Raw genomic sequence first — 25,963 nt, 5'->3', positions numbered from 1 at the left:
AGCTGCTAGTGCGAATGCCGTGAAGACGATGCCTGACATGACAAAGAAGTTGATGAGAGGCCTTGCCGTCTTCTTCATGGTGTACAGCAGTGCGTTGACGTGCTTGTTGAACTTGAGAAGGCGGATGAACTTGACCAAGGTGCAGCAGGTGAGCGTGCCCAGCAGGTACGTGTACACCTGGTACCACATGGCGGCGCTTCGGTACAGTTGGAACACGGCTCGGCCCTCCTGTACGGAGACCTCGTCTGCCGTGCTCTGGGCGCGGAAGTACAGCCCCATGGTGGCCATGCCTGTGGTGATGGTGAGTATCTCCAGCCAGCTCCAGGGGTCTGTCAGGTAGGCAATCACGTATGTGTTGAACCTCAGGACTGGGTGGGGGAAGGAAAGTAGTTAAAACAAGGAACCAATGTTAAACTTTATCTGCCCATTTGTAAAATACATAACCATTCATTCTAGAGTCATATACTATAATTTACGTCTTACAAACAATGACAGAATCACACCTACATGTGTAGCTCTACCTTAATCTAGCCTGACTAAAATCGCGCCCCTAGCGGCCGGCCATACGATTACCGCCGCTCGGGGAGGGGTAATTAAGCCCAGCCAACGAGAGCTTGTGTAAACACAGGCTATACCTTAATCAACCCTAGATAAAAACATGATTCATTGATGGCTGATTGATATCTTCATCGGGTGAAACATGAGGTTCAGTAAAACTTTGTTTGGGGGCAAAAATGAACTGTATACTACTGATGTCAGCAACATTCTTGCATTACGCACAGGGGATTATATGTAGTGGCCATTAACAGTAAAGATGAATACCCCCACCTTCCCTGACCAGGCTGGTACACCCACCTCCCCTGACCAGGCTGAAGAGCAGGAGGATCATCAGGACCATCCGTAGAACCAGCAGCAGGACCTGCCCATCGTGGTGGATCCTGAAGGTCACCAGCTCTGTTGCCATGGAGACATGCCCGGTGATGCTGAACTCCGTTGTCATGGTAACCACAGCGAAGAGGTTGGCGTGAGGGTTGTACAGAACTGTCTCCATGAAGACGGCTCGGGTCCGGTTGTCCAGCCAGTTGTTGGAGCGAAGATGTTCCAGGGTCTGAAGGCTGGCGCTGAGTGTGTTGTTGAGGGTGGCTGTGTAACCCCCTCCCGAGTACACGCCATGCTCCCCAACATACAGGAAACCTGCAGAGATGGACATTAGGGAGGCTTGCTGGGTGATATTGGTGAAATAACATGTACAAAATGTATGTGTGTGACACGGTGCTATTAGTCATAACATGATTTTAATGAGTGATCATAGGACGAAACAACTACTCGGCACTCAGAATACTCTTGCTCAGAATACTACCAGGTATCTAAGAATTGTTTTACAGTTCCTGTGAGGTTTGCAGTTGATATTTGTCTCTACAATGTGTTTAGATGAACATGAAGTGTTCCATATGAATGTAGCTAATAACCTGCTAAATGCCATTTGGTTACTACATGTCACAGATTTGAGTGAATACTGATGTGTTCATAGTTGTAATGTGACATCAGGTGCAGGTACAATTTATGAAGTTTGGGTACCAGTGTACCTATACCAGCTAACAGAAATTAACATTGATTTACTTTAAATTAGATTTAAGGCATCTTATGCAGAGCACTCAATGGATGCTTTTGAGGGGATCTCTCTGATTTCAATAACCATACAAATGTTGGACAGGTGTTAATTAAGTCAAGGTTTTGCAAACACATTTATTGTAAGTATTTTATAGAGAGGACTCCAGGAAGAGTAGTGGATGCATTTTAACACTACTAGTCCAGCTTCCTTAATAAAAAAAAATGATATTTTGGTTGCTGTGACACATCCTTTAAGTGTACATTGAGCATCACATCACTGACTAACCGTTATTGATATCCCCATATGTGTAGTGCCACGGGGACGGGATAGTGCTCCTGTCATGATCAGTGTTGTTAGTTGCCACTCCCCAGCTGCCGCTGTAGCTGCCTGTGTCCATTTCACCTGTGGAGTACTCGTCCAGACAACCGACCACGACGGGAGTCATGGCATCAGGAATGGTGCAGTCTTCCTCTGTATAGAGTACAGAAGTCAAGTTTGACATACAAAAAGATTTTAAAAAAAACTTCGCAAGGGTTATAAGTCCAAAACGACAACAACAAAACTTAAATTCACAAAGGCTATAAGTACTAACAAAGCTTAAAGCAAACATGGACACAGTCTTTGAACATTGAAGATAAATCAATCAAGGAGTGCTACATGTCCAAAGGATAGATATGGTTAGATCAGTGTCAGTTGTTAAAAATGTTTGTGCCAGCACTGCCAAAAGGGAATCTGACTCGAGTCAGTGTTCTCTGCTCCGTCTTTAGACCCCCCTGCCCAGTTTCTCACCAGTCCGACTGTCTGTGCATAAAGGCACACAGTTTCCAATACTGTACAGTATATGACTACAGACAATTGCAAACTTAATACCACTATGACAGCAAACACTCCTACCTCCTTAATTCATCACGAACTTATGTGCATTCTACAACTGTCAAATGGAGACAGTACTATCTCTCTTTTCTTAGGAAAATGCAATCATGTACTAAGTTCAAGCAATGCATAGATCTTGTTTTACTGCTAAATCTAGTTCTTATATGTATTACATCCTCAAGTCAAATCATGTAAGGAAGAGGCATGTGAAGCTTAGTATGCAAAAATTGACGTAACCAAGGAGCTTAAAGCTCCTTGACCTAACCTTGGCCAATGCGGACTTGTCGTAGTTGTAAGGGGGACATGACGTGGGTTAGGTGCTCGGGTAGAGTCAGGCTGTCCTCACATGACCTCCCGTTGTACCAGGCTGGACTGTGGACAGCAGGCAGGACGTCCTGCTCCAGCCACGTCCAGTAGGACGCAGGATCAGATATCTGGGGACCAACAATAGATGACCACTTCAGAAACTACAGGAAGTAGAAATAGTTAGCCAAGAATACAGAGCCTGGCAAATAAGCCGTAGGACTGGAGTAAGTGGCCAGTACCTGGTATGAGCGTGCAGGTAGCTAGGTACAGTACCAACCAATGGCAGCTCTGTAACATTGGTTGTAATTGATGAAAATGACACTTTGCCTACCAAACTGTTGAAAAAATGTGATTCTTGTGGTCCAAAAAGAATTTGGCATTTGTTCTGGCCCAATATAAAAAGCACACTAAGAGACATAAACCTACAATGCAATATCAGGGACTTTAAGACTTCAAAATTAGAGTGAAATGTGACAGTCATAATTCTATTTCATCTCTAATGCCATAAATCTTTATATATCAATTTATATAATAACCAACCTTTGAGAATGAGTCACCACCTTCCAGAGCTCTCCTGACAGAGTTGTCCATGTGGAAGGCCAAGTTGCTCCTCTCGGTGTAGGACATCACCATCAGGACGGACAGGAACGTGCCGTAAATCACGATCTCCTGGAGCGTACGACGCCACATCTTCCTCCTGATGCGGTGAGCTCTGTCTCTGGCAAGGTCATCACCATGGAGGGGGCCTCCGGTAGCTGACACTTCAGCAGCAGGCTAGAAATGGACAAATAGTTTTGTACACATACAGTACCAACTAAGGGTACAAAACTGTTTTTTCTTGTTGGACCGGTTCAGAAAAACTGGACCTAAAAATATTTAGTGGAACAGACTTTGAACCGATTAGAAAATTGAATTATAGATCATACTGGCACTATGGTAACAGGCGCTCACATGTTTGGGAGCTAAGCTACTGGACCAAGCAAGAAGAGCAAAGTAGAGGAGAGTTCTACAGTCAAACTTAACAGAGGCAGATAGAATGGATAATGAAGATAGGATACTCCACCAAATAGATTCCTTTCTAGTGAAATGGACCATAGTTTTTGAGTATCACCAATTCACAGGTTTTCACAATTCGGTCCAGGTTCAGGTCCGGACCCTGTGGGCCTGTGCCACACCTGTACCTGAATTTTATGTACTGGTTATAATTACCCACCCCTAGTACCAACCAGTGAGTCCCTTACTCCAACCCAGAAAAGCATGTCCATCCCAACAAGTATCTTTTAAGATATGTATCCGATGCAAAAGTGCCAATTACATTGGCTACATATAGCGGTGAGAAGCAGAACTCCAGTTAAAAGCTCTCAGATTGCAGGTATCTGAGAGACATCAAAACGTAAGCAATGTGACCCACCGGTTGTGTAAATAGAATTCTCCTTCATCCTATATTCTGCCAAGCTGAGAAAACTATTTTCGGAAGAGATGATACCAGTACAATGTCCAACACTAAGTCGTAAGTGACATGCATTTTGGGTCATCAATGATTGCCTTAATGATGAGCAAATAGTTGAAGATATGACTCACCTGTTCAGTCAAAATCTAAGGACCAACTCACCTGTTCAGCCACAATCTGCAGGTACTCTTCATCACCTGTAGGTTCTGTAGGAGGCGGGTCGTCCTCTGTTGTAGGTTTCTGAGACAAACACACAAACGTGTCAAAAGACTAATAATACACGACATTGTACATTGTAAGGCCACGACTCCATTCCTAGATTTTGCAGGAAAATAGCAACAGAAAAATGACAGATCGAACCTTACAGATCAGTCTTTTGCAGCTTTACTCTTCGTGCAAAATTAGCTTGACTAGTTAGGCTAAACTGACATCTTCTGAAGACCCCAAAAGTAATGCGTAAGGGTGAATTTAAAAAAGTCCAACTGTTACACAATAATGCTGCTTATAACCACAGGACCTCAGTAAGTAACATCCAGTCCATTCTTTCCCAGGCTTGGTTTGTCTCTTGTACACCTCAAGTTAAACTGTAAGACTCTGATAACTGACACCATTTCAGTAATGTTTTCATGCATTGCCATTCTTGTTTAAAGAATCTCAGGAACAAAAGTACTGTGGCCCCCGTGCCCAGACCAAGTGCCCCCTTTAACTACTATTGGATCACATGTGGCCTCTGTTTTTTTTAGAACATGCAAAAACCAATGCTGCGTGAATGCCATCCATAAGTTAGTGTGGCTTTATGTAAGACCAACAAGCAAAAAACATTCAAAATCCTTACCCGGATGAGTAGCCCGAGGACGACAGCTGCAACCAGCACCTTGACTGGCTGGATCAGGATCATGTCTGTTATAAATGATGCGAGGAAGGTGGTTAACCACGCCTCCGCCTTGTCACGGCCGAAGCTAAGGGTGTACAGGACCGTGAAGAACGCTGCAACAAAGCTGACGGCAAATGCCAGCAGTCCGGCTGAAAACATTCCAAGAGTTCAGGAATCAACCAAATCTAATTAGTTGGTATAGTGTGAATATGACTGTTCTTACTGAATCAAAAGTAAAAATATGTGTAGTCCCAAGGCCAGATCAACTTAATCTGTAAATGTGCTGGAATACAATGTATATCAAGATGAAAATAGAGCCGGAAAGGTACAATATTCTTTTTTTAATCATTTACTAGTTTGCAGTTACAGGCATGGTCTGAGTGAACATTCTCTTAGTACTGTCCTCCGATCCCTCCCTTAATTTCATCTACTGTACATGTCTTGCTCAAATTTTGCTAGAAAAAATGTAATAAAACCATAATACAATAAAACAATAATTGATAGGTGTAGACTAAACTTTCCCCAATCTGAGAGCAGTGATGTTTGTGTACTCACCAACTGTTGATGTCCACCAAGGCAGATGGCATCCTCTTCCCTTTCCAGTGTCCTGGGGCTTGGCATCTGAAAGGAGCAGTTTGAGTTGAAAAGTTTAACAAATTTAGCTTTTCATCCTAATGGAGAAGTTGTCTCCTTTAGCATTACCCCCCTTTGAATTTACCAAATCATCTAAAGAGTTAACTAACTTTTGCACGCCCAGTATGTATGACATCATCATTTATCATCTAAATAATGTACCTTTTGTATCAGCAAGTCTTCTTGCTGGTGCGCTGCTTGGTTTGGGAGCAGCGTTCCTGTAGAGCAGTACAATCAGGGCGTTGATGGGAAAGACGATGACCGCACTCTCTATGGCAATCATGATCTGAGAAAGACAACGGGACAATAATTGTACAAAACCAGGTGGTCCTTAGGTAGAGATGATCACTATATACATGTTTGACGGTATATCAATGGCTGGCTGATTCTTATGTAGTCAGGTTGTCACTAATAAAGGACTGGTTTGACTGTATATGAATTGGCCAGGTGGCCCTCATGTAGAGGTGGTCACTTGTAATTTGACTGTACAAATGTATATGATGGCCCGGTGGTCCTTAAGTAGAGGTGGTCACTTGTAAAGGTTTTACTGTATAATCAATGACTGGTGTGGTCCTCTACCTAAGACTCTGAGGTGGTTACTTTTACAGGTCTGACTGTATACCAATGGCCGGGTGACTCACAGTATACACTTACCTCTGGTAGGGAGATCGGAGGCTCTATTTCCACTCCCATGATCCGGATGGGCTCTGGGGGGTCGAATTTGTCTCCCTGCCCAAAGAACATGATGTTGGCGAGCATGGCGGAGTAAACGGTGGACATGCAGCACGCCAGGCGCTGGGCACGCGTGAAGGGGCTGCGGGCGGGGCGGCCAACCACGGAGTAGAGCAGGTGGTCGTCATGGAAGTCTCTGAGATTTCAGAAAAATTGACATCTGAGTAGGTGTCATGATGTAATCTTGTGTGTTTTTTCTGAGCGATTGTTTTGTATAATGTGTAATCAGCCTCAGGGCATGACATGACGATTTTGTACAGTATTAGTACAACACATTAGCTGCATACGACAGGATCGATAGGCTTCACCATGCACTCACTATCAGAAGGATGCCTCCTTTTATTATAGATTGTATAAGGAAAAGGTATGGTGGGTCTTAACATGCTCGTGGAGTGGATTATTAACTACATACAGAAAATCACTGTCATATCCTAACTGAACTTTAGCAGTACCGTGTCATGACCTGTATGTGGATGAATAGAATAACTCCTGGATGGCCATGATGCCTCCCTTATAATATATAAATGCTTGTTGTGCATAAAACTTTTGAATTGAATTTTTTTGTCATCTTACTTTGTGACTCTTTCACTGATCAGGTTGGACCGGTCTGCCATCTCCTCTGGGGAGGCTACAAAGACCATGCGGTCGATTCTGCCGTCATCTTCATCCAGAGCGAGCCACCTGTAAGAAAGGTACAAACAGGAGAATCACTTTCACTCATTGTCATCTGGGAGATTGAAATGCAGATTTATAAAGTCACAAATCATGGAGAGAGGTTTTTTGCTCTTAGAGAATTAATTGTGTGTGAATCCTACTCAGAATATTAGAATTATAAATGATTTTATGTCACAAATGATGAGGGATTCTCCACACAAAAGTTACCTTTTCAAGAGGCAAGTCCATATCAAATACAGTTATTTTTTGTAATACAGTCATAGAAGTAAATACTCCATACTTGTTGCAGATGAAGTAGTCCACCCTTCCTGAACGTACATGTTGGATCACCACCTTACTCAGGTACCTGCAACCATTAGAATAATTAAGAACTTTCTAGTTGAAAACTTTGAAACCTTGTGACTTCTCTAAATCTCAAGTCCCCCTTATTAGAAAAGCAAAAAAAAATTCAAAAGACTTTGAATTCTTATCTTTTTAGCCTTTTAGGTACAAGAAATAAATTGTGCTTCTCAGTTAACACAAAATACTGTCAATAAAGGTTTGTGGCAAGATTCTAAATAAATGACTCATATGAAATGGATCATAAGAGTCATTATCATGACCATCTTGTGTTTATATGTGCTTGCTCGAAAAGTACAGTTTTGTATGCATATCACTGCAATGATCAATAATCAATCTGTGTCTAATTGTTTTCAAAGTTAACATGTTGAATGAAAATTCTTTCAAAACAGAAGGCTGCATTTTATAGAGTTTACAAATTCTGTCAAAACAAAAAAAACTGCCTTCCCTCCTCATTGACAGACTAAATGTAAAGATGAATTGAGTCCAAGAAGCTCCATCTTAAGATTGGAATTCCGTTTTTCCCATTTTGAAATGTGCTAATATTTTCAATATAAAAGCACTTGGTGCAAAGTCTTTACATATGATTGACAAGTATGATGTACAGTTGTGAAATATGATAATAACTTTCATGAATATTCATTTTGAAAATTTTCTTCCTGCAGGAATTCCTGCAGGAATTCCTGCAGGAAGCGTTTTTTCTGCAGGAATGCTGCAGGCATTCCTGCAGAAATTCCTGCAAGAGAAAGGTAAATTCCTGCAGGAAGAATGTTTCCTGCAGGAATTTCTGCAGGAATGGCCTTGACAATGACAGGAAGCATTCTTTATGCATTTAATTTTGTTTTGAAACTGTTAAACAATGCATTAGATTTCATTAGATGTTTCAGACTTGACTTTAACTATGTATATAAAACAGATATATAATGGAGGCATTTTTTATTGTTTTGTTTTCCTAGTTTTATTGACTGTTGCTGGAGATGCCTGGCATTAGAAATAACTGACCTATGAATGAACTTCACTTCAAGAAAATGCATTTCCTTCAGTGGCTACTCATATTTTTCAGAAGTACAGAAGCTTGGGCATGGTTACTTCTTTCATTTTTTTCTTTAATTCTTTAACATCACCACTTAGGGTTTATTAGTATCTAAGCCAATTTGATTGTACATGTAGGTGCAAGTCAGGAACATAAACACAAAATTCATAAATTTCATGACAGGCCTAAGCTTCCCTTAAAAGTATAAATTCAATTATTGTAAATTGCACATGTACTGTAAGGGTAGGGTGCCCTAATAGGATAATCATTGGAGTCCATAAGAAAAGTACTGTACAATGAAAGTACAGTACTTTTAGTTACATGTTGTGTAAAAACCTTTATCCTATTATCAGTGCCAACCTGATGAAATTATTTTCGGAACTTCCAGTAACTATTTACTGAATTCTAAACTGTAGTAAATCAAATGATACATTCAGTTGGTGGAAAAGTAGATGACATGAACCGCCTTGTTTGCCATGCTGATAGCTGGTGTTTGGGTTATAGAAACCAACCACTGGCGGCTTTATCTCATGATGCACCCCTCAGGGTAAAACATTGATCCTTTATTAGCATATAGCCAGGTGGCATTCACCAGTCATATTTTATGTTAGTTATGACACTGTAACACAATATTAGAAGTGTCCCGAGCCGGGTGCGTGGACACCTAGAAATTCATTAAACACTGGTGCTAAATGAATCTTATTTATTAGGTTTTTGATACCTACTGGACAGCTGTATTTAATGAAGTTCTAAGTGCCCAATAGAAAATAATAATCAACCGTCACCAGATCAGATCAGATCACAGAACATTGATCAATCAGAACAACACCCTGTCCTCATCTGGAACTCTTTACATGCTCTAAAATCCTTGAGATTGGGACAAAGGCCTTTTTATCACAAGAGTGTGATATTATCACCTCCCCTCCCCTTTCTCACCTATCTTTAGAGAAGTCATTATATAATCTCCTTTGCACCTACATGAAGGTGTTTAAAGCCAGCAACAACAATGCGTGTATTGATTTATAATGACAGGTAATTAGAGACTGAAGTGAATGGTAGCTGCCTTATTCAGTGCCTCCACTGGTGTATAGAACAGGTCAGTATTTAACACTGCATAGAAGACTAAAGTTTACCCAAAGAGGTTTAACTACCTTGTAGATCACCAAGGAGTTTAGAATTCTCTGATCTCACTGACCTAACCTAGGTTTTACAGCAACCTTGGAATAGATATAATTTTTTACTATTTGCCTTTCAATTGGTAATCTTTTACTCTTGTCTTGGCTACCTTAGGTCTCTTGTTTAAGCAAGGGGCTTTTATCTTGGTTTCAGACTAAAAGTTCCTGATGATGGGTTTGAAGGCTGATACTGATAGCCAGAATAAAGCTACCATTCCAGAATGGCTATCAGTATCACATCAAAATATATACCACAGGCCTTCTACTCTTCAAAATCAACCAGGAAAGTTTGCCAACACGGAGGGTATTGATATGTAAAATTTGGGGTCCTGGAGTATCTTGCAAATACAAGCAATTTTTGTACTATAGAGCCAGGCGTTGAAAAGCAGAAAGGCCCACAAAATAACAACAAACTTTTTGATAACCAAACTTATTGATAACCTGGGCTTTATCTGGTCCAAAGAACCATTATCTTTTTGACTATTAATAAACTTGAAGCCCGCTATGAAGCTGTTTACCAGTATGATTCATTATAAGCCAGAAGGCCGACATAACCGCATTCCTCTGGAACAAAGAATTTGCCAATACTGTAACTTGAATAAGATAGAGGATGAGTGTCACTTTATTGTTTACTGTACTTTATACAACAACAAAAGAAACGTCATCTTTGAAAATATACAAGATGTGTTCCCTATTTCCAATACTTGAATACCACGGAAAAAAATTCATATTTCTCATGCAATTAGATCAACCATACATTATTGATTCCATCTGTACTTATATTTATAACTGTTTTAAGAGGTGAGAAGAAGTTGAACTTGTAAATACTGGAATGTATATAGTATTTGTAGAGGTGATAAGATACCTTTTTTTTAATCAAAATTGTACATTATCACTAGCGCTACAATCTGTACTTAGCTTGTTTGAGCACAAATGTACAATCAAGGTCATTGATTCATTATATAGAAACAACAGGCAAAAGTTTGTTCCAGAGATTATTTGTAGTTTCCAAATCCTATTACATGGGCCTGTATATAAGGCACTCACTTTCCTCTTTTTGGTAATTATGCACATTGTTATGCAGGTTCAAAGGAGGTCAGTTATTGTTAAGGCATGCTTCCCAATTAGCAAGTTGAATTAGCAAGTCCCACAGGGACTGTCCCAAAGCACTGGATGGAAAGATTCAGAACACCTCCCTGAGATCAAGGAGGTTGCTTCTTGCTGAGATATTTCTATACTGAACTGCTTTTGAGCCAGATTAGAACTAGAAGAATTTCAAAATTGCAGAAACCTGAAAATTCACTTCTGGGATAGATTACAGGATTCGAATGGTTAAACCAGATCGGCAAATTAAGGAGTAATAAAAGCTCCTTGATCTCACCAACTTGATCTGGCCCTCTTTCAACCTCCTTGATCTGGCTCAACACTTTTGTTTTGAACTGCCAACTAATGGAAATCTTAGAATTCAGAAAAATGGTAAATTAGGTAGTGCTCTGCATTGCACTTTAGCCAACCTCTCACTTTACATAATATAATATAATATTATATACCATTGAAGCTTGGATCCAGGTTACATCCAGGTATGTGACGTCATACTTTGTGGCGTCACCCAGGAAAATAAAAGTTTTTAGATAATAATCTTATATTTAGGCCATGTTTCTGAATCAAAAATTTTTTTGAAACAGGATGTGTTTGAAGGCACTTGAAAGGCCATGAAAGAATGTAGCTTCTTACGGTTGCATAAGTTGTCAGCCTGCAAGATCCGCTTGGAGATTCTGATCATGATAGACAAAGAAGCACAGTGCAAATGACACAGTAGGGTTCGGAGGACACCAACTGACTAGTCTAATTAGTCTGTTCTGTCAACTTTTAGCTTGAGTGGTAAATGTGTCGGGTTCATGAGCTGGCGGGCCCAGGTTAAAATCCTGGGAGCCAGGCACAAATTTTTCTCTTGTGTTTCAGAAGTGTAAGGTTGTGAAGGACGTTGCACTTCTGTGAGGGCCTGCATGCCTTTTTCCGTTAAGTGTTACGAGCCATTTTAATTTACCGTTAATCGTTACCGACCCACTCTAATTCACCGTTAAGCGTTATCGGTATATTCTTCGTGAAGCGTATTGGTCGTTTTAATTCCACGTTAATCGTTACTTGTTATCCCGAATTCACCGTTAAGCATTACCAAGAAATTCTTCGTAACAAGTTATACCCACGAAGTCAAATGCCAGATAGAGCCCCTGAAAATGCAGGAAATGGTGTTTCAAAGGGTCCAGATTTCAAAATTTCTCCGAGCCTCCCGGCCGCTTCGGGTAAAAATATGTTGCGGAAGCGTCGCCCCTCCCCCTCCCAAAAAACCTTTTCACTCAAACAGATTTCAGTGTCCAACTTAGCATAGTTTCCGGCAAAATTTTCTCATTGAATGCAGAAAATGAGGTTTCTCCAGACCTCCCTTGCAACGGCTTGTGGCTTTGGTGCTCACGACGACCTGGCGAAAACATGTTTCAGGGGCGTTGGCCCAAAAAATTTTCTCTTTAATAAAATGTCATTTGATTTACCTTCGTTGGCCAGCAAAATTTGTCCTTCAAAATGCAGTAAACGGCGTTTCAGACGGTCCAGACTTTTAAATTTCCCCGGACTTGTCTGGCAATTTCTCGTGCCGTCCGAGCTTGAAATGGTAAAAATATGTCGGAGGCCGGAGGTCAATTGCTACAACCATGTGTAATTTTGATGAAAATTTCATTATTCTGTCAGCAAAATTTGCCGGAAAATGCAGGAAATAGCATTTCAGAGGGCCATGATTTTAAAAAATTTCCCAGGGAGCATACCCCCTACCCCCATACGATGCGTTGCGCCTTCGGCGCTCCATGTCACCATGTGCTGAAAATTTTGTCAGCAATAGTCCCCCCCAGCCTACAAGAAACTTGCTGTTGCCGCCTCTGGTGGGAGCACTGACCCAGGGAAGCAAACGTCATAGACACAGCAGACATTGTCCCTGTCATTCCTCCGGGCTCTGGGCACCTTTTCCTTCTCACAATGCCATTAGTCTGATATTTTCAACCATCGAGGTAACCTAGTTTAGCGCCGTACAAAGAGGAACGAACGTCAATGTTTACTGTCATGCTTTGTAACCCCTCCTGAATTTACCGTTAAGCGTTACCGGACCTTCTGAATTTACTGTTAAGCATTACCGGGCCTCCTGAATTCACCGTTAAGCGTTACCAAGAACCCCCCATGCAGACCCTCTTCTGTGTCAGTGGGAAAGGTCACATTACCATGCATCCCTTTTTCTGAACTGAACTGGTTTTAGCCTTGGTACCAGTTTGCATCATAAGGCAAAATACAAACTGTTTAAAACTGTCTTGTTTTTTTTTGCATCACAGGGCTTGAAAGTCATTTTTGCATGCACCTTAGGCTGAGTAGCCTGTGTTTACACAATCTAGCGCTGGCTGGGGTTAATGACCCCTCCTAGGGCAGCAGCAATACTATAGGGCCGGCCGCTAGGAGCGCGATTTTAGTCAGGCTAGTAGCCTCCTTCACCGGCCTCTCTGGGAATCTTGGCGGGTTTTTTTTCGGTGGGGGGGGGGGGGGGTCGATTCGCGATTTTTAATCGGGAATATTGCGGGAAAGGAAAATATGCCGGGAAAGGAATATACACCGGAAGCTTGTACGGGCTAGACGAGTTCGGCTCCTTCACCGACCTATCTGGGAAGCTTGGCGATTTTTTTTGGGGGGGGGGGGGCGAAAAAAAAGCCGAACTCGTCTAGCCCGTACAAGCTTACCGGTGTATATTCCTTTCCTGGCATATTTTGTGTCCTTTGTTATTAACCAAGGAGCTTTATCTGTCACTCAAGAAAGGGTTCGATATCTGGTGTGGCAACCAGTGAAACAACCAGAGGGGCGAGTAGAACAGAAAAAACAACATCCCAACTCCCAGGCTTCAAACCAGCAGCCGGATCACAAATCCAGTACGCTACCGCTGTCGCCACAAAAGCTCAGAGCTCCTTAGCAAGGACGGTAGGAACTACTTGAACCCACTGTTACACTAGTTGGGCAAAAGCAAACTTTTTTTGGGTCTTCATCCTGCACCAGGTTTTTTGGGAAGCAGTCATAGTCACTGTGCAACAGTGGTATCAAACGACCAAATGACCAACTTTGAAAGTAGCCCCCCCAACTAGAAGCAGTCCAGCTTTTATTTTCGAGCACTTGGGTCTGATTTTACCATGGTCATTACTGACAGAAGGGGGTCTGATAGCGAGCAGTTGTTTAATGTAACGCAGCTTGAAGGGCAAATTGAGCAAGGCACAGCTGGATTGGAAATTAGGCACAGAGGTGCTGACTTCATTCCATGATGCCTATATTAAACCTCCTTGGTTTGAGCAGTCTATTTATTACCTTATTATAAGTGGAGTCCACAATTACCATCAAATTTTCACAAAACTTCAAGAAAAATTATTCATAGTTTACCTTTAAATTGAGAAAGACAACCTTGATTTACCCTTTAGGTTTAACCATTTCATATTTAAATAGATTAGTGTAAAAGTGAACTTAGGTTTCTGAAATTCTGTAATTCTTCAGTCTGTAATTTCTTGAAATAGTGTACCCCCAAGTTCCAGGATTCTTTCTGAAGGCCTTAGGTCCTCAGCACTACAGGTAGCCAGGATGTTTGGACCTGGGGAATAATTAGTCCTTTGATAATTGATAATTGGACACCAGCATCCTTTGCATATCTATAGAACAATAGCTGACCTTACTTTGAACCCGCATTACAATAGCGCATACTTACTTGAATTTTCAACAAGAGGAAGCAAGCCCCTGGCTTTCTTAGGCCCAATTTTAAACTTTATGAAATATTCTCTGGAACAAAAATTCAAGTGTTAATCTTATGATGGTCAAAATATGACCAACCAGATCAAACAAATCTCAAGTTGCTGACCAAGGAGCTTTCATTCTTTGCCACGTTCAACTTGGTACTGCATTTACAAGATATCATTGCATGCATGGAAGGAGCATTCGAATAGAGCAGTTTTCATTTGATGAAAACACCCATGTGTGAACAGCCGTAATGGCTCTGTCGGCACAACTGTTGAACATGTCATGGGCAACTTGGACCCCATTCAAATGAAAAAATACAAGTGAGTTAAATGAGGAATCCGATTAAAGCTTTCTGTTGGATTAAAAAAATGCGTTCACATTTAATCGGATTAAACTCAAACTTGCGACCACGACCACCCCGAGTCGGGCACACGTCGTGCTCCCAAAATGTTGCCAGACTACCTCATAATTTTGAAGGATTTAGTGACATTGATATTATATATGATAACTGTTGAGAAATTGGCTGGCTTTTGATGCGTCGACAGTCAACAAGAACATGGCGCTTGTGAGGTCATACAGGTTGAACTGGGGGAAGAAATGTTGCGCGGGGTGTGATTATACTCTACATTTAACTGTAGTACAAAATGTAAATGTATATGTTGAAAAAGTTGCATGAATAGGAGAAACTACTACTAAAACGTTTGTTGCATACTTTTTTGCCGGTGTGTAGCACTCCTATCTTAGTGTCATTGATTTAGATATGAATTATAAGGCCATTCCTGCAGAAATTCCTGCAGGAAACATTCTTCCTGCAGGAATTTACCTTTCTCCTGCAGGAATTTCTGCAGGAATGCCTGCAGCATTCCTGCAGGAAAAACGCTTCCTGCAGGAATTCCTGCAGGAAAAACGCTTCCTGCAGGAATTCCTGCAGGAATTCCTGCAGGAAGAAAATTTTCAAAATGAATATTCATGAAAGTTATTATCATATTTCACAACTGTGCATCATACTTGTCAATCATATGTAAAGACTTTGCACCAAGTGCTTTTATATTGAAAATATTAGCACATTTCAAAATGGGAAAAACGGAATTCCAATCTTAAGATGGAGCTTGTCTGGTACAATTGTATTTAGTGTTAGCTATTTACACTATTAGTTTCTGTGTGGTCTGTTGTTAGCCTGGGTACCATCCGTATTCTGCCGGGCTCCTTAAACTCGCTACCTTAAAAAAACTATTTTTTAGGTAGCGAGTGCAAGGAACCCGGTATAATACGGATGGTACCCAGGCTAGTCTGTTGTACCTCTACTTTAAATTTATATTTCTTGAGTCTCTGTTCAGTAATTTGAAAACAGGTCACGGATACTGGTAAAGGTAAACAAATAAAATAAAGCTGACCATCCAGCGCTGGGGCCGGTGTTGTTGTGCCAGACGTGGACGTGTGTGAGCGGTCCGAGCCACTCTTCAGAGGACACGAGGAAAGAATCCATGCTGCCCCCTCCAAAAAGCAGCCGTCGGTCGTCACGCAGGGTGAAAGGCTCGCTCTCGTTTTGGAGGCCAAACACCGTGAGCGAAACCTGTGTTCAACATGGATGTAGAAATGGTGGGAAGCGTAAACGTCTACTTCACAGTAATCTATTGTCTTGGGTCTCGGACGTTTGAAAGAAATCAGCAAGACGTTTGAAACATTTGACGAAAAGGGAAGGCTGGCAGAAGAAAACTTGCACATATTAAAGTATATTCACTTCCTGATTAAGGCTAGTTGACCTTTATTCATAAGGTGACCTATATCCATTGTTTTCATTAAAAAGAAGTATTTAGGTATATCAAGTCGATGAACAGTGGTTTTAAGCTCAGCCTGCAATATTTTCACAATACCGTAGTTTGAGACCAGAGTCCGACGACTTGATATCCATAAATACTCTATTTTTAAAAACAACGGATATGGGTTACCCCGCGGATAAAGGTGAACGAGCGTTATATATTATGTACCAAAGTACAGACTTTCTCCTAAGATTCTGTTTTTATGTTCATCTTTAATCATGCTTCACTTTCCTGAGCTACTGTACATGTAGCCTTAGTATCATACTAAGTTTACCCTCACTGAGATACCTCATGACATTCATTGATGAAATAATGAGTATGGTACCCATGCTATTCCTGAAAAATCATTACAATACCTGTGAAGTGGTGCTGGCATCCAAGCCAAAGCCTGTGTAGACAGTGACTATGTAATGGTAGTCAGGGTTAGGGCTCAACTTGTGCCCAGGCGGTGTGGTCACACCCACCTACAAAGTGGAGTAATTGAGAAAGAAAATTTCACAAAAACAGATATGATAATTAATGCACAGTTATGTGGAGGTTCCACAGACTCTGAGGCAAAAAATCTGTCAGAGACAAACATCTACAAATTTGACAGATGTCTCTCAGTCAATAATCTTTCAGTGACACAATGATCTCCAAGGATTTCCAATAATCTATAGATCAATGGATTTATCATTCTGGTATTGGTACTTTATTCTTGCCAACTTCATCACATTAAAGCAGAAGTAACAGATGTAACAGGAAACATCATTTTCATGGCTTCTGGATAAATAATATGAATTTCAAATACAAAATGAAAACGTGTTACAATGAAAGTGAGTTGGTCATTTACATACAATATAGCATGACCAGACCTAGTAAAACAGACATCAGTATCTGTCCTTGGTGCTGATACATAGTGATACAACTTGCAAAAGTAATAATGGTATAGAAATGCATGTATAAAACGAAAACATGCAAATGGGTGGAGTTCGACTTGGGTGAAGCTACATGTACTGGGCAAGTGTACTAAGTGTACCAACTATAATACATTCTTCTCAAAATTTGACCGGAATAACTGTAACATCACAGAATTTTTGTTCAAATTTCAAAAATGCGTTTGACAGGAAGGTATACAATTAGGGAAAGTAACCTGCAACAGTTACAGTTTTGTTGTCAAATTTCAAAAATGTGTTTGACTGGAAAGCATACAGGGACAATCACCTTTATGAGGTCCATTCTGTCGGCCTTTCTTGCCATCAGACATCCTAGCAGGAACAGACCGAACACGGACAGGACAGCGATGAGCCCCATCGGGTTCTCGGTAATGTTTGCGCTCAGCGCTACGTCAAAGTTGATTGGATTGGGAGGGACGAACCCTGCAAACTTGGTCAGGTGGTCACAGCGGCAGTGGAGGTGGGTGGTGTTGGACAGTGGGCCCACCTGTTTTAACATTGAGAAGTGGAACAGAAAAAACAACAAATCAGACATCCTCTGAGTGTGTGTGTGAATGATAGATTGCAACATATTAGGGAAAATACAGATGTTACTATATTACATGTATCAGTGCAATGAGGTAGTGAGTGAAGTGTTCACCTTGAAACCAGTATGTCATGAGTTCCATCCCCAACAGAGTCATAAATGGTACATTATTGCTTAGCACTCAAGAATGTGAGAAAGATAGCGATGGTAGTTAAGCTCACAACAGTACCAGTGGACTACCCCTCTGCTGTAGTGATTGCACAAAGTTGTGTGACCTAAGAGCTATTGAAATGGAGATGGTGCTATTTGGGGGGGGGGGGGGACTTTAACTGACTAGCTAACAGTTTTGTAGAACCATCATGATCTTTATTGCCCTGAAGGAAGGTATAGAAGAAGGACTACCAAACATTAGCAAGGGAATCCTTTTGGTTGTGCAACAAAGGACAGTACAATCCTATTCTTTCCATGGACATCTTGTCTGAGCTTGCATAATGAATTGAAGCATGCCTTTTAGCATATGAAAATGATTGTTTGAAGTAAAATAAGGCACTTTTCTTTCTACATTACTCATGACTTTAGAACGATGTGAGAAGCAATGAATAAAGCAAATTCCAACGCTTCACCATCAAAATCTCAAGCATGTTCCTTTTTGTGAGTCAAACTTACCTTGCACCCGTCACCTTCCCAAAGGTGGGAGGAGTTTTCTCCAAAGTAGACACATGCAGTTTCCAATACAGACACTGTGAACGTGGTCTTGACAGGAACACTGGTGTCTTCTGCTGCATATTTCACACCTGTAGAAAATACATAATGCATTGGGCTAGCAAATTTCCCTTTTTCTCCTTGTCTTCATACAAATTTTTCACACAGATCCTGCCTGTGTGTGTGTATTTCTGATTCCCAACATAAAGAATTCAGCATTTCCAAATATCCTTTGAGCACTTCTATCTTTGTCTTAATGGAGTTGTAAGGATGACAAAGCAGAATGGGTAAGGCAGTGAAGTCTGCCATTTTGATCTTCTTGTAAATACATGCAATTATCAAACAGGGACATACCCAAGTAGAAAGTCGTATTGTTTTGTATGTCCCACTCTGAAACATTCAAAGCTTCCAAAGGCAGAAGCCATGAGTACGGGTGGGACGTCAGGTTTGTATTGTTGTATGTGTGCAGCAGCTGTAGTGTATACAGCTGGGCCTGTGGCACAGGCAGCACAGTCGTCCAGTCAGCAGCTTTGAAGCTGTCTGCAGTTGGTGCCGACGCCTTCTGCCACACCAGCTGCATGTGTGGCATGTCCAGGTCTGGGTGGCTGGTGCTGGTGATGTCCAGTAGGATGGTGAGAGCAGTCCTGGCTCTCTGGGGGCGGAAGGGGACAACCTACAGAGAAGATAGGGAAATACATTGGATAGACAATTAACAAATCACAATCAGGGTGGGTAGATGGGGAAGTTTGATCCCGGGTGATCATGAGTCGTACCAAAGACTTTGAAAAAATTAACAAAAGTCATGTAGTTTTGCTTTCTAAGTTGTTAATTTTTCTATGCTGTTTCCATCACCTCAGCTTAGCAGCTGTGCTGAACTGAATAAACATCATTTTACAACAGTAGAGATTGTGAGATTGCATGGCATATGAGATCGCGTTGCCCATGAGATCACGTGGCACAGTGGAAGCATGTTTGGCTCAGGACAGAGAGGTTAAGAGTTCAAATCCTGCCGTGTCACCAATCTTGTGGCCCTGGGAAAGGAGCTTTGCTTTCCTCACTTCACTCAGGTGAAAATGAGCCAACCTAGCTTCAGCTCGGGCTGTCCCTCTGTTAGGACGTAAAATGGAGGTCCCATCTTTGGGGATTAAGCCAGACCCCACAAAAAGAGTAAGAGGCATGCCCCGGTGTGCGATGGTGCAAATTGCTCTGTTTGGAGTCGGTGGATACACCTGGATGTAGGCCTGACCTTCTCGTATCAGCCAAAAATGTCTCAGTAATTGCCGATTTCTCGGAATATGGACTTTATCAGAAGAACAGTACAGAACAGTTCGCTGACGAGTAACGTTGTGGGGGCATTTACTTTACGTTTGAAGTTCTGTAAGTCTTTGATGTTCTACAGGAGGTAGTTCCACAATTTAACTGTGGCAGAGATGTTTTGTGACAGGAGACCGGTTCTATGGCTGCACTACGTTGGGATGTTGATAGACAAGCTTCTTGGCAATGTACAATAGGGCTCGGGTATACGTAGCAGGTTGTTCAGTAGTGTTGGTGTGTCTTGGTGGTATATCCGGTGTAGAGAGTGTTAGGGCAACAACATTTCTCCACTGTTCCACAGAATTTTTTGACGAATGTGATATGTTCAATTTCTTATGGCTCCTACTCTTACCCTGCATAAGTAACCTCTACGTTTAATTGTGTAATAGATACAACTCACAGCAATGTCGTCCCAGCTTCTGATCCATCCTGTGTGCTTGTACACACTGCTTGTTGTGTGTTGTTTGTCCCTGGGAATGATCATGTCCACAGGTTTGGGGAGGTGGTGCACCGGCTGTCTGTCTTGTCCCCTCCACACGGTAAGGCCCACCACCTCCGACCCCACATCAGGGGAGTTTTCCGAGTACCGGAACGGATTGAAGTCGGAGTTGATTATCTGAAGATGTAGCACAAAATTGGGAAGAGCAAACATGCTTAGTGACACATTCACCATTGTTGAGAATTGGGAAAAGAAAGGGAAAAAAGGAATGCTGAATCACAGACTTGTATATACTTTTAAACTAATCTGCTTCACATGTTGAATAGGCAGTCACATATTCTCTACAGCGATGGAAAAGAATTTAACATATCTGGCACCCTGTTCCAGTCTAGAAGAAGTAGAATCTAAAGCGATATTCCAATGAAATGCTCACCCCAACTCCAAAGCTATCTGCCTCCTCACAACCATTGGCGAGGAGTGTGTTGAACGCTGGAACCACAAACAAGGTGTCGTTGACTGTGAACACCTTTTTCTGGGCAACAAATGCTGGGACTATAGAAGAGGTGTCGTTGACTGTGAACACCTTTTTCTGGGCAATTTCACAAACTTCCTTATGGAGCTTGGCATGCAACACTGACATCTCCAGTGTGGCAGTCCCATTGTCTGGCGGCAGGGTGTAGTACATGTGAAATATGTGGCTGATTCCCTTGAAGGCAGCACTGGCTGTTCCATTGTTCTGTGAAGAAAAGGTGTCAGACTTTAGCCTGGGTACCATCTGGATAATAGTTCACTATGGCATTTATGATAACGCTAGGTCACCTTAGTCCGTGGGGTAACCTAGATTCGTTGTTGTAAAAAAATGGGTATTTACGGATTTTAGGTCAATGACGTGGGTTTCAAATGTCAACATTTTCAATTATTACATTGTGAAACCTTCCATCGACTTAACGATCCCTAAATACCATATTTTTATATACGACGGATATAGGTTACCCTACGGATAAAGGTGAACTGACTTTGTAGCTATAGAAAGTTGCTTCTCACTCTGACTTTTATCAAACACTACATGTATACATGTATAGTCATTTCTCTGCTAGTCCGTCTGGAACCTTGACATTTTTAACCGGAATTGTCCAAATTTTGGACAAAGGCACTGATTTGTCCCGACACAAGAGTGAATTAAGGGATGGGTTCAAGCCCTCATTTGAACAGGCACCCCAACACTGAAATGCCATCTGTCTGCTTGCAGGAGGGCCTGTTGTCATCAAGCGAGTGCTCTAGAACCTCATTCCATGGGAGCAAACTACTACCCAGATGGTAACCAGGCTAGTAAGACTTAGCATAAGATGTAAGACAGTGTGCAAGGGGTAAGCCTTAGTGGTAATGCAAGGTGGTGTAGATCAGCTTGTACTGGTGTGCAAAAGACAGCCAACAGACATGAGATATAGTACCTACCTACCTAGTCCCTTGACCTCCAGATCGTTGGGGGGACAAGGTAGTCATGGAGATAGAGAGTTGTCTCCAGGTATAATGTATATGGTATAATGTTGTAAACAAAAAAGTTCAAAAGAACACAACAAAAAACCTACTACAAAAAACTTTGTGTACAATTAAGTATTGATTTTAGGCAAGTTTGAAACACAGATATCAAATAAATTCATAAAAGGAGTTCAAGAGAGACTACCTTTGTCTAAAAGCATTGATATAATATATAAATCTAAATAAAAATTATTCTCACAGCTTCTATTGCCTCTTCTTCTTGCAAATTGGACTCAGCAGTCCAAGCTGAGGTGGCAGTAGCCTCCAAGAGGATTGTAAACCCTGTAGAGATAGGGAGAAATTAGACCATACAAGTTTGGTTACTTCTATGTAAGTTCAGCACCAGGGACAGGACCAGTGTGAAGTCAGTAGGAGGATAATCAGTGTGAATGTGAGTTCAGCTCCAGGGACAGGAACAGTGTGAAGTCAGTAGGAGGATAATCAGTGTGAATGTGAGTTCAGCACCAGGGACAGAACCTGTGTGAAGTCAGTAGGAGGATAATCAGTGTGAATGTGAGTTCAGCACCAGGGACAGAACCTGTGTGAAGTCAGTAGGAGGATAATCAGTGTGAATGTGAGTTCAGCATCAGGGACAGGACCAGTGTGAAGTCAGTAGGAGGATAATCAGTGTAAATCTGAGTTCAGCACCAGGGACAGGATCAGTGTGAAGTCAGTAGGAGGATAATCAGTGTGAATGTAAGTTCAGCACCAGGGACAGGACCAGTGTGAAGTCAGTAGGAGGATAATCAGTGTGAATGTAAGTTCAGCACCAGGGACAGGACCAGTGTGAAGTCAGTAGGAGGATAAGTAGTGTGAATGTGAGTTCAGCACCAGGGACAGGATCAGTGTGAAGTCAGTAGGAGGATAGTCAGTGTGAATGTGAGTTTAGCACCAGGGACAGGACCAGTGAGAAGTCAATAGGAGGATAATCAGTGTGAATGTGAGTTCAGCACCAGGGACAGGACCAGTGTAAAGTCAGTAGGAGGATAATCAGTGTGAATGTGAGTTCAGCACCATGACAGGACCAGTGTGAAGTCAGTAGGAGGATAATCAGTGTGAATGTGAGTTCAGCACCAGGGACAGGACCAGTGTGAAGTCAGTAGGAGGATAATCAGTGTGCATTTGAGTTCAGCACCAGGGACAGGACCAGTGTGAAGTCAGTAGGAGGATAATCAGTGTGCATTTGAGTTCAGCACCAGGGACAGGACCAGTGTGAAGTCAGTAGGAGGATAATCAGTGTGCATTTGAGTTCAGCACCAGGGACAGGACCAGTGTGAAGTCAGTAGGAGGATAATCAGTGTGAATGTGAGTTCAGCACCAGGGACAGGACCAGTGTGAAGTCAGTAGGAGGATAATCAGTGTGCATTTGAGTTCAGCACCAGGGACAGGACCAGTGTGAAGTCAGTAGAAGGATAATCCATGTGAATGTAAGTTCAGTACCAGGGACAGGACCAGTGTGAAGTTACTTTTTGTTTCAAAACAAAAGTGACATGCTATCTTACTGTATACATATGAAAGAATAGTTCCTTCAATACAAAATATACATGGACTGCACTTTGTTGTTCCGTATCCATATGTAGTTTAGCAGTTATTGCCATACCTTATCCCTGTCCAATTGTCAAGCAATAAAGTTCATATCATGTGACTATCTATTGTGACTGCACAAAAGATTATGGTATGAATGCATTGTATATAATGTACTTATTAATAGTCTTGTGATTTACTTTAATCAATAGACAATGATTTCTTCATTTTCATGTACCTGTGAAGATGTTGGCAGACACTGCATTGATATCTTTTACTGGGATGTCATCGTTCGTGTTGTTCTCCACTATCATCCTCAGGGCCTCTGCTGATAGTTCTAGACCTCTTGCAATAAGCAGCTATGATAATGAAATGTAAAAAGGCTTTTCATTGGCATGGTAACAATAGAAAATCATCTGCGAGAAAAGTGTTACATCATCAGGCTCAAATTAATATTTATGAACACGCATCGCCCGCGTGTTCCAGATCCAGCCAAGGGTGTTACTTTCCCTGCATCGTTGTTGCCATGACCCACCCTAATTAATATTCATGAGCGGGCACACGGCTATGGTGCAATTATTTTGGTTTCTTTCACGCCTAAGGCAAAAAGGAACTTGCTATTGTAGAGGACAGAACGGCTACAATTCTTTCTGAAACTGTGTTCCCTCAAAAAAACATGAATGAATTCTGGTCTTAGTAGTCCTTGTTTTCAGTGACGCTTGAAAGCCTTATTTTTGGAGTGAGGGAAAATTTTGTCGTACAGAATTATTTCTAATTTGATGTCACAGTGACAGGAATTTGTCCCCCAACTTACCATATTGGGCATCAGGAGGCAACATTTTCAAATCTAAAGGTTTTCAATACACAACAATTTTCAGGTAAGTTATAATGCATGATGACATAAGCATAGAGAAAGGGAAAATTCCTATTGTTACAAGATAAACTGAACTACATTCTGAGAGGCGATAATCCTCACTGTGTACAAGTAGGCAAATATATCCAAGAATGTCTATACCGTAGAAGCAATAGTGTAAATGACATGCTAGTCCCTATATGTTGACTTGCTCATACCTATAGATATCCATATATGATTGTGTGTTTAGTTGTACAGTAGTTGTTATACATGTAGACCTTACGAAAGCCGCTGTGCTTTTGTCGTGTCAATAAAGATTTATCTAAGTGTTGCCTTCTCCCCAATTCTCATGTACAATTGAAAGTAAACTGTCCTACTGTCAAATTCTTGGAGAGCTTCTCTGGTTCAGCAGCACCCATGGCTAGGAGGGAAGTAAGGTCCATGACATCATCGACGTCTAAGACCTTTGTCTGTGACAGGCCATCCATAATTTCAAGAATCACTACTTCAATATCCTGTAAGAAAAGAAAGAGAAAAGACATGTCAATGTTTATACATAAGTTGGGTAGATACATTGTACATGTCCCTCTATATACACATACAAAGGCCCCCTGGTCATTTTGGCCACTTAAAGGTCATCTCTTGGAATGAAATGAACTACCTTGGACCTTAGACATTGTGATTAATAAAGAAATAATGAGAAGACTGTTACAGACATTAACAAAGGGATTTTTTCCAGGCAATATAAGTTTTTAGAATTTACATAGTCTGCTGCACCAGTAAGTATTTTAAGTTAATTAGAATTATCTAATACTACATGAAAGTCTTCAATCTTATCTTTTAGCAGGGGCAGGGGAGGGTGCTATTTACTGTGTCCCTTGGGCACAAACTGGAGAGTTGGAGCCCATTCGTTGCTTAAGTGAGTCCTTCCACATTGTCTTTAACCTCCCAGACGTATTCGGGTACCCATTTATACAGGGTGGTGGGAGGGAAGTCGTATACAATGTATGAAGAACCTTTCCCAAGGACACAACATTCAACCAGGAGTCAAACTCATTCTCTCTTTTTACCATGTCCCCCAGCCTACCCTCTTGACCCTCTACAGCACACAACAGAAAAACAAAGTTCCTACCGCACTTTCCGCCGTGATGTTGAGTGCTGAGACTCTCCCATCTACAGATATAACCTCCACCTCCATGATGAAGTCTGTCGGGGGGAAGAACCTTGAGCAGTACCATGGAACCTTTAAAGATAGTTTTCAAAAAGACAGAGTTACTTACTAAATGCCTAAGGGTCACAATCCCCAACCAGGACCAAGGCAGGATGGTTGTGGAAAAGAAAAAGATGCACCTTTGTTATGCTTTGAATAATTTGGGCTCATTTATGCAGTGGTTTTTCATAAGTTTTTGTTCCCCAAAACTGCCCTGCCGGACAGAAATGTGACCAAAGCTTCAAGCAGTTAAAAGAATAGGAACTGGAATAGCAAGAAACAAATTTAAACTCTTAGACTATTGGATTATGCTGGCAGCAACAACATTTACTGCACAACAGCCTGGAGTCAATCTGTGCTACCATTGGAAACTTTTATGTCACTGCAGCCAATACAGAATGCAGGCATACATTGTAGGTCTGATTCCTCTATTTGCATTTTTATGCTTAGCATGTCTTAGTTTTGACAGAAGTGTTTGGCCCAAACAACATGAATCCACAGGATAGGGCTGCTTGGAAGAGCGGTGTGTCAGGGACCTCAGCAGTATTGCAATGTTTAATAAGATACTGGATACATGTACATTGTACTACTGA

General features: G+C 41.5%; 1 protein-coding gene across 1 annotated transcript in view; it reads right to left on the bottom strand.

Moving 5' to 3' along the window:
* The window catches only part of LOC118425421 (polycystic kidney disease protein 1-like 2), a 25,986-nt gene extending 753 nt beyond the window's left edge, over positions 1-25,233 (bottom strand). Inside the window, exons 1-23 of the mRNA XM_035834268.1 lie at positions 25,177-25,233; positions 24,538-24,675; positions 23,546-23,666; positions 21,983-22,065; positions 20,678-20,980; positions 20,206-20,421; positions 18,846-19,164; positions 18,456-18,628; positions 17,532-17,750; positions 16,685-16,792; positions 15,903-16,081; positions 7,436-7,501; positions 7,054-7,161; positions 6,403-6,616; positions 5,911-6,034; positions 5,671-5,736; positions 5,077-5,264; positions 4,404-4,481; positions 3,332-3,565; positions 2,751-2,919; positions 1,898-2,083; positions 856-1,194; positions 4-368 (exon numbers count right to left, since the gene is read on the bottom strand). Coding sequence (XP_035690161.1) covers positions 4-368; positions 856-1,194; positions 1,898-2,083; positions 2,751-2,919; positions 3,332-3,565; positions 4,404-4,481; positions 5,077-5,264; positions 5,671-5,736; positions 5,911-6,034; positions 6,403-6,616; positions 7,054-7,161; positions 7,436-7,501; positions 15,903-16,081; positions 16,685-16,792; positions 17,532-17,750; positions 18,456-18,628; positions 18,846-19,164; positions 20,206-20,421; positions 20,678-20,980; positions 21,983-22,065; positions 23,546-23,666; positions 24,538-24,675; positions 25,177-25,233 — 4,053 coding nt within the window. The remainder of the gene's footprint in view (positions 1-3; positions 369-855; positions 1,195-1,897; positions 2,084-2,750; positions 2,920-3,331; positions 3,566-4,403; positions 4,482-5,076; positions 5,265-5,670; positions 5,737-5,910; positions 6,035-6,402; positions 6,617-7,053; positions 7,162-7,435; positions 7,502-15,902; positions 16,082-16,684; positions 16,793-17,531; positions 17,751-18,455; positions 18,629-18,845; positions 19,165-20,205; positions 20,422-20,677; positions 20,981-21,982; positions 22,066-23,545; positions 23,667-24,537; positions 24,676-25,176) is intronic.
* Between the last annotated feature and the right edge of the window lie 730 nt (positions 25,234-25,963).

Source organism: Branchiostoma floridae, chromosome 1 (assembly GCF_000003815.2).
Source record: "Branchiostoma floridae strain S238N-H82 chromosome 1, Bfl_VNyyK, whole genome shotgun sequence".
NCBI lineage: Eukaryota > Metazoa > Chordata > Leptocardii > Amphioxiformes > Branchiostomatidae > Branchiostoma > Branchiostoma floridae.
Note: the sequence above shows the minus strand (reverse complement) of the source record. Positions and strands in the feature narration are given on the sequence as shown.